This window comes from Callithrix jacchus, chromosome 1 (assembly GCF_049354715.1).
Source record: "Callithrix jacchus isolate 240 chromosome 1, calJac240_pri, whole genome shotgun sequence".
Classification (NCBI taxonomy): domain Eukaryota; kingdom Metazoa; phylum Chordata; class Mammalia; order Primates; family Cebidae; genus Callithrix; species Callithrix jacchus.
In genome coordinates, this window is record NC_133502.1 from 195,177,707 (window position 1) to 195,186,307 (window position 8,601).

General features: G+C 56.4%; 1 protein-coding gene across 4 annotated transcripts in view; it reads left to right on the forward strand.

The window, feature by feature from the left end:
• GGT1 (gamma-glutamyltransferase 1) overlaps nucleotides 1-7,477 on the forward strand; it is a 40,352-nt gene extending 32,875 nt beyond the window's left edge. For all 4 annotated transcript variants that reach the window (XM_078336127.1, XM_078336124.1, XM_078336132.1 and 1 more), the window contains 7 exons: nucleotides 1,043-1,192; nucleotides 1,996-2,132; nucleotides 5,916-6,103; nucleotides 6,333-6,460; nucleotides 6,561-6,673; nucleotides 6,765-6,878; nucleotides 7,168-7,477. In XM_078336127.1, the coding sequence (XP_078192253.1) occupies nucleotides 1,043-1,192; nucleotides 1,996-2,132; nucleotides 5,916-6,103; nucleotides 6,333-6,460; nucleotides 6,561-6,673; nucleotides 6,765-6,878; nucleotides 7,168-7,314 (977 nt within the window). In that variant the 3' untranslated portion in view covers nucleotides 7,315-7,477. The remainder of the gene's footprint in view (nucleotides 1-1,042; nucleotides 1,193-1,995; nucleotides 2,133-5,915; nucleotides 6,104-6,332; nucleotides 6,461-6,560; nucleotides 6,674-6,764; nucleotides 6,879-7,167) is intronic.
• The last annotated feature ends 1,124 nt before the right edge of the window (nucleotides 7,478-8,601 follow it).

An 8,601-nucleotide genomic window follows, 5' to 3' on the forward strand; every position in this document is an offset into this window, starting at 1 on the left:
AATTAGCCTGGCATGGTGGCGTGCGCACCTGTAGTCCCAGCTATTCTAGAGGCTGAGGCAGGAGAACGGCTTGACCCCGGGAGGCAGAGGTTTCAATGAGGCAAGATTGCGCCACTGTACTCCAGCCTGGGCGACAGAGCAAGACTCTGTCCCAACAACAACAAAAAAATCCGAAATTAGCTGGACATGATGGCTTGTGCCTGTAGTCCCAGCTAACCGAGAGGCTGAGGCAGGAGAATCGCTTTAACCCAGGAGGCCGAGGCTGCAGTGAGCTGAGATCACACCACTGACTGCAATCTAGCCTGGGCGACAGAGTGAGACTCCATCTCAAAAAAAAAAAAAAAGAGAAAAGGCCCTCTGAGGCCAAGTTGGCGTCTCATGCCTGTAATCCCACTTTGGGAGGCTGAAGTAGACGTTAAGTCAGGAGTCCAAGACAAGCCTGCACAGCACAGTGAAACTACAAAACAAAACTGAGACCAGAGTCTCATATATATAGTGGGGGTGGGGAACCGTAAAACATAGCTTCAAAGCATAGTGAAAAGAAATAGAGCAAGACCCTACAAAAAAGTTAGAATTTGCTGAGTGTGTTGTGCCACCTGTAGTCTCAGCTGCTGGGGAGGATCTGCTGGAGGATCACTGGAGTCCAGCAGTGATTAAGGCTATGATTAAGCCGCTGCACTCCAACCTGGGTGACACAGCAAGATCCTATCTCTAAAAAGAAAAAAAAACAACTCTCTGGCCACAGAGGAGAGAAGGCAGCCAGGAAGTGAGTGAGCCAAGCAGGTGGAGGTCAGATGGCCCAGGGCCAGCTGTGGGGTGAGCAGTGTCAGGGAGACAAGCTCAGGAGGGGGTGAGGATCCCAAGGAGGTGAGGTTGCCTGTGGCCTCCTCCCAGGGCACAGTCCCACCCCTCCAGTAGGGCACTCTGTTCTCCCCTGCAGGGTGCAGGCTTTTCCCCACCACCATGGTGTAGCCCTGCCTGCCCCCAACGCCACTGCTGCAGCCCCATTCCTGCACCCATGTGAGCTGCTGTCGCATTGCAGGGGGCATCATGACAGCCGAGGACCTGAACAGCTACCGTGCTGAGCTGATCGAGCACCCGCTGAACATCAGCCTGGGAGACGCAGTGCTCTACATGCCCAGCGCACCACTCAGTGGGCCTGTGCTGGCTCTCATCCTCAACATCCTCAAAGGTGAGCAGTCCTACCATGGCTCTTCAATGTGGCCCGTGACACAGCCTCTCTCCCCAGCCCCACCCCTGCTGCATCCCTGATGGCCGGGTCCCCCCATGCCGCGTCTTTCCATCATTGAGCCCCCAGGGAGTGCCCATGCATCACTGGTTGCCACGTCCTGCAGGAGGCATTACAGAGTGACCGGGGACGAAGAAGGCAATGCTCAAGGGCTGGAGGAACAGGAGTCATCAGGAGGGAGGGAGGTGCAGGAGCTCAGGGCTGCAGGGCCTGGTCCAGTGGGTGTCGCCGCCACTTGGTCACTGCATGGCCAGAGCTGATGTGTGTCCTTAGGTCCAGGCATGGGAAGCCCTCACTCTCACCACAGCCCTCTGAAGCAGCTGCTGCTATTGGTTATTAAATGCTCCTTGAAGCCAGGTGCGGTGACTCACGCCTCTAATCCTAGCACTTTGGGAGGCTGAGGCAGGCGGATCATGAGGTCAGGAGTTCGAGACCAGCCTGGCCAATATGGTGAAACCCTGTCTCTACTAAAAATACAAAAATTAGTTGGGCATGCTGGCAGGTGCCTGGAGTTCCAGCTACTTGGTAGGCTGAAGTAGGAGAATCACTTGAACATGGGAGGCAGAGGTTGCAGTGAGCCAAGGTCGTACCACTGCACTCCAACCTGGGCAAAAGAGTGAGACTCTACCTCAAAAAAAAAAAAAAATGCTCCTTGAGGTGGGCAAAGTGGCTGAGGGAGCTGTTAACCATCTGAGGCCCTCTGAGCCCTGGGGATCACCAACGTGCACCTGGCTCTCATCAACCAGGGTACAATTTCTCCCGGGCGAGCGTGGAGACCCCTGAGCAGAAGGGCCTGACGTACCACCGCATCGTAGAGGCTTTCCGGTTTGCCTACGCCAAGAGGACGCTGCTTGGGGACCCCAAGTTTGTGAATATAACTAAGGTAAGGGGAGGGGCCTGCTGTAGAGGTACCAGCTGGGCCTCCCAGGGCTGCTGCAGCCTCACATGCTTTATGAATCCATTCCTGCCACAAACTTTGATTGCGGACCTACTGTGTGCTGGGATGGATTGGTGGGTGACCCCCAGTCTTGGCCTCTGCCCCACAGAACTCACAGTTTGGGTAGTCAGTGGCTACATTCCTACCTCAGGGCCTTTGCCCATGCTGTGGGTCTTGAGTGCTCAGTGCTGAAGTGAGGAAAATAGGGGGCACTGCAGCCCTCCGGCATGATGAGAAGGATGGGCAAAGCCAGGTGCGGTGGCCCACGCCTGTGATCCCAGCACTTTGGGAGGCTGAGGCAGATGGATCACGAGGTCAGGAGTTCAAGACCAGCCTGGCCAAGATGGTGAAACTCCGTCTTTACTAAAAATACAAAAATTAGCCGGATGTGGTGGTGCACACCTGTAATCCCAGTTACTCAGGAGGCCGAGACAGAGAATTGCTTGAACCTGGGAGGCGGAGGTTGTAGTGAGCTGAGATCACACCACTGCATTCCAGCCTGGGTGACAGAGTGAGACAGATGCCACCCTCAGCCCTGTACTGCCTGACCCATGTACTTACTAGGTGCCCCAGCTCCATGCTGGGTCCCTATGAGACCTCTGCCATATCCCTTCCCACTGAGGATCCTCACACCCCTCCTTACTTAGTCAGGTCCTTGGCATTCCCAGGCAGACCTGCATACCCCCCCACACTGACCTGTGACCTCCCAGGAGGGGCATCAGCTGCCCGGGACGTGTCTTGTCTTTCCCTGTGAGCATTCTGAACCTCTGACTCCCCTGCAGCCAGTGACCTGGTGTCTTGTCTCTCTGAGGGGACAGGGCACTACAGCGTGTCCCCTGCCCTCCCTTTTGGCTAAAGTCAGCTCTTTTATCCACTCACTGGCTCAGTGTGCTGTTCCTGCAATGCTCCTCTCTGCCTCTGGCCATTTTCCCCTTTATAATTTTTTTTATTTTTTATTTTTTTGAGACAGAGTCTCACTCTGTTGCCCAGGCTGGAGTGCAGTGTCATGATCTCAGCTCACTGCAAACTACACCTCCCACATTTGAGCAATTCTCCTCCCTCAGCCTTCCAAGTAGCTGGGACTACAGGTGTGTGCCACCACGTCTGGCTAATCTTTTATATTTTTAGTAGAGATGAGGTTTCACCATCTTGGCCAGCCTGGTCTCGAACTCCTGATCTCAGGTGATCCACCTGCCTCGGCCTCTCAAAGTGCTGGGATTACAGGTGTGAGCCACCTCGTCTGGCATTTACACCTTTATAATGAATCATTCCTGAAAGAAAGGCAGCTGTTGTTGCTCCAGAAACTTCCATCTCCTGCCGCCTTCTGTCCTCTGCTCCTCTCAGAGCAAACATGGCCGGGCTACGTCCTCTCTCCCTTCAGGCTAACGCCTCCTGCTCTATCCCCATACCACCAGATCGCCATGTCCAGCCTCAGTTTCCCCATCAGCAGCATCTCACATAGCTCACCACACTCTCCTCATGTTTTCCTCTTGCAAATTCTCACACTTACACAAATATAAAACAAACAAACAGACCACCCAGGTGTCACCATTCCCTTTCTCTGGAGTGTGCAGTATGGACGTTTCTGCCAGATTCCTTACTGTCTGTCTCTACCCACATCTACTGGTATTCGTGTTTTCTCTGAGTGATTAGACAGGTTGCTGATGTCACACTTCAGGGTGTGTCTGCCAAGAGTGACGACTTGAACATACCACAGCAGGATATCCGGGTGACACATCTGTGTCCCTTCTCTTTACCTACAGTAGGCGCCCTCGGCTGTTTTGTCTCTGTCATCCAGGTTGGAGTGCAGTGGCGTGATCTCAGCTGCAGCCTCAACCCCCAGGGCTCAAGAAATCCTCCCACTTCAGCCCCCTGAGCAGCTGGGACCACAGGCACATGCCCCCACACCTGGCTAATTTTTGTACTTTTTTTTAGTGTCAGGGGCTTGCCATGTTGCCCAGGCTGGTCTCAAACTCCTGGGCTCAAATCCCAAACTCCTGGGCTTAGCCTCCCAAAGTGCTGGGATTACAAGTGTGAACCACCACACTCAGACTGTTTTTTTTTTTTTTTTTGAGATCGAGTTTCACTCTGTTGCCCAGGCTGTGCGATCTTGGCTCACTGCAATCTCTGCCTCCCAGGTTCAAACGATTCTCCTGCTTCAACCTCCCAAGTAGCTGGGATTACAGGCCTGAGCCACCATACCTGGCTAATTTTGTATTTTTGGTAGAGACGGGGTTCCTCCATGTTGGTCAGACTGGTCTCAAACTCCCGACCTCAGGTGATCCGCCCGCCTTGGCCTCCCAAAGTGCTGGGATTACAGGCGTGAGCCACTGTGCCCGGCCTTCTCAGCCTGTTTTGTTGATTTTTAAAGCCGAGGCAGTCGTCTTGGAAAATGTCTCATGTCCTGGACTTGCCTTTCTGTTTCCTTGGGAGCAGATTCAGACAGAACATCTTTCCCTGGCGTTGGCCAGCTAGTCTGTGGGCTGTTGCTGAAACTCTCTTGAGGCACTCTCTTTAGGCCCGTCCTGTCTGCCCCCTTCACCTCCTCCTCTCCTCTTGGTCAGCCCTCACCACTGCCTTGAAGACCCTGGCCAGGCTCGTGGCATTCAGCAGCCACTCAATGTCAATACCTCCATGTTCATCTCTCAGCCCGCCCTTGCCCACACACGTAGGCCATGCTTATCTGGGCACCCATGCTTTTCAGGTCTGATGAAGTAACCAGAATCAAGCTCCTGACCGTCCCCACACCTGCCCCTTCTGCGGGGTTTACCTCCCTAGTCGGGGCCATCCTTGATTCTTCTCTTTGTCCTACCCAGGGCAAGCCATCATCTCTCGCCTGGTTGACACCCGCAGCCTTTGGACTTTATCCTTATCCCCCTCACAGCCACCAGAGGGACCCTGTGAAAACATTCCCCAGACTGCTCACCCTGTGCCCTAAGCCTGTGTGGCACAGAGCAAAACCCAAAGTCCTTATGGGACCTAGGAGGTCCTGTGGGATGGGCCCCAGCCTGCATCTGCATCCTCTTCTCCCCTTCATCCCATTCACACTCTGCCTATCAATCACCAGCCTATACCACCTGCCTCAGGGCCTTTGTGCTGACTATTGAGGCTGCATTCCAGGCTCTTTTCAGACATTGCCTCCTCTGAGAAGCCTTCCCTGACCACTCTGTCCATACCTCATGCTTCTGCATTCCCCTTACCGTGCACTGACCATTTAAGCTGCATTTCAGGCTCTTCTCAGACATTGCCTCCTCCGAGAAGCCCTCCCTGACCACTCTGTCCATACCTGTGCCTTTCCATTCCCCTTACCTGGCTTGTGGTTTCAGCACTTTCCCCATGTGCATTTGTTTTTTCTGGCATGAGGGCGGGGACCTAAGTGTCTGTTCCCTGTTGATTCCCCAGTGCCAGGCATGCAATGCAAGCTCTAGAAACATCTGCGTGAATGAACAACTGATTGAATGCACTAAAGGTCTTGAGGCTGAGGGCCAGGCAGACAGACATTCAGAGTTGCTGGAACTCGACACTGGGGCTGGAGACAGGGAGTCATATGTGTCACACAAGGTGGCTGGGCCTGCGCTTGGGCCCTGGGGAGACACAGAAGCCTGTGGGTGCCGGAGGGTTGTGGTCAGAGTCACAGTTGGGGGCCTTCTGAGACCTGCTTGCACAGCCCTGTGCCCCCTCCGCACCCTCCCTCCTCACCTCCTCAGGCCAGCTCTGGGGTCTCGGCAGGTGGTCCACAACATGACCTCCGAGTTCTTCGCCGCCCGGCTCCGGGCTCAGATCTCTGACGACACCACCCACCTGACCTCTTACTACGAGCCCGAGTTCTACACGCCGGATGACGGGGGCACTGCCCACTTGTCTGTCATCGCAGAGGACGGCAGTGCTGTGTCTGCCACCAGCACCATCAACCTCTAGTAGGGGCTGCTGGGCCGCCGGGGTGGGGCAGGGCCAGGGGCGGGTGGCCCAGAGACTGCCCGCTTATCCAGGAAGGTGACTCCATCACCTTTTGTCCTGGTGGGAAACAGGCCCTGCCTTGGTAGCTTGCTCTGGGTCTCACAGGAAGTATGTTTGAGCCTCAGTAGGTGGATGGGACCAGGCTGGGCCGAGCGAGGCTGGTCACTATCTGACCTGGCTGGGCTGTAGCTTTGGCTCCAAGGTCCGCTCCCCGGTCAGCGGCATTCTGTTCAATGATGAAATGGACGACTTCAGCTCTCCCAACATCATCAACGAGTTTGGGGTGCCCCCCTCACCCACAAATTTCATTCATCCAGGTAAGGGGTGGAGGTCTGGGGGTGGGGGACTGGGGTGGAGAGGGACAGGTGTCTGGGCAGGCAGCTGACCGGCATCCCTGTCTTCTCCCGTCGGCTGCAGGGAAGCAACCACTCTCATCCATGTGCCCGACGATCATGGTGGGCAAGGACGGCCAGGTCCGGATGGTGGTGGGAGCTTCTGGGGGTACACAGATCACCACGGCCACGGCACTGGTATGTGTCGCCCCTTCCCTCCCTGGTGTTGCCTGCCCCACCCAACCCCGCCCAGCCCCTAGGCCATGCTGCTCACACCCCCATGCCCCAGGCCATCATCTACCACCTCTGGTTCGGCTATGACGTGAAGCGAGCTGTGGAGGAGCCCCGGCTGCACAACCAGCTTCTGCCCAACGTCACGACAGTGGAGAGAAACATTGACCAGGTGGGCCGGGGGTTGGGGAAACTGAGTCACGGTGTGGGGCCACAGTGCATCCTGGGCTGGAGGCCTGGATCATCATAGAGCGGACAATGGTTGGTGTCCTCTGTCTGGTACCTGGGCCATCTGGAGCTCCTGTGCCATGAAGGCCAAGCCACCTGCTCCAACGAGACCCCTGCTCTTCTTGATCTCCTGACCCCAAATAGCACCACCTGGGCTGAGGCCTGTGACCACAGGCATGGTTCAGGTGGCATATGGAACACTGCTCAGGCCTCCCCTCTCCTCCCACCCCCAGGTAGTGACTGCAGCCCTGGAGGCCCGGCATCATCACACCAAGATCGCGTCCTCCTTCATCGCTGTGGTGCAGGCCATCGTCCGCACGGCTGATGGCTGGGCAGCTGCCTCAGACTCCAGGAAAGGCGGGGAGCCTGCTGGCTACTGAGTGCTCGGGGCAGACAAGTCCCACCAGCAATCCAGGGACAAGATACTCACCAGGGCCAGGAAGGGGACTTTGGGGGATGTGCCTCCCCTGTGAGCAGCAGAGCAATACAATAAATGAGGCTGCTGTGCCAGGCTTCAGGCAGCCTCCCTGGTCTGGCTCCCCACTCTCTGGGCCTCTGTCCTGTGTGTAAAATGGAGCCATCTGGCTGGGGAGGAACGGAGAGGTGGGATTCAGAGATCTTCACACTGCAGGCGCTGGAACGAGCTTCAGCATCTTCAGCACGGGGAGAGCCAGGCGCATGGCTGGGGGCCGGGGGCAGGTCTGCGCCAAGCCCTGCCCCACCCAACCCTGAGCACTAAGACTTGGGGACAGGCCCTCCCTTCCTGGGGCTGGGCAGCGACACTACCTAGGATCAGCCACCAGAGTGCGCCACGACCCTAGCACTTAGGCAGAGGGTGGCCAGCTGTTGCCAGGAACCCCGGGCGCCTTCTCAGACCCGCGGGCGTCCAGCTAACCCTGCCGAGGACACAGGGAGGTGAAGCTGAGGTCTGAGGAGTGGGGATTGGGCAAGAGGCTGAAGCAAAACATCCCAGTCAGAGCCAAGCCCTTGGAGGGGGGTGCTTTCCAAGTGCAAGCCCAGAATGAAACCCAAGCTTGTGATTCTCTCCAGAGGGAGGCCTGTTTCTCAGGGAACAGCAAACTGGAAGAGGTCCCCAGATCCCAGGGATCAGGGCTTGGCCCAGCTGGGGATACAGCCCAGAGGGAGTGGGTCTTGAAGGGATCAGCTAGACACGGTGGCCTTCACCATCGGCAGCCCCGCCAGGCCTTCCTCCCTTGTCCTCTGCACACACGTTTTCCAACACTGGGGAGGGGTTCTGGGCAAGGCTGGTGGAGGTGGGCTGGTGAGGGGTGGTGGTCACAGCCCAGCACCTGGATATCGCCAGGGGCACTGGGGCCAGGGACCACATCATGGCTCTTGTTCAGGAGCCTGAAAACCTGGTGACTGCAAAGGGCCCACAGGCAAACAGGGTTTTGTGCCTGCCAAGGAGAGTTCCACTGGGTCTGAGCCCTGGAGGGTTCTGCCTCTGGGACTCCCCAGGGGTGAGATGGAGGTGGGCTTAACTGGTGTACAAGTGACTCCTCAATCCTTATTTACTTAATTTTTTTTTGAGACAAAGTCTCAGTTGTCCAGGGTGGGGTGCAGTGGCATGATCTTAGCTAATTGCAACCTCCGCCTCCTGGGTTCAAGCAATTCTCCTGCCTCAGCCTCCTGAGTAGCTGGGATTA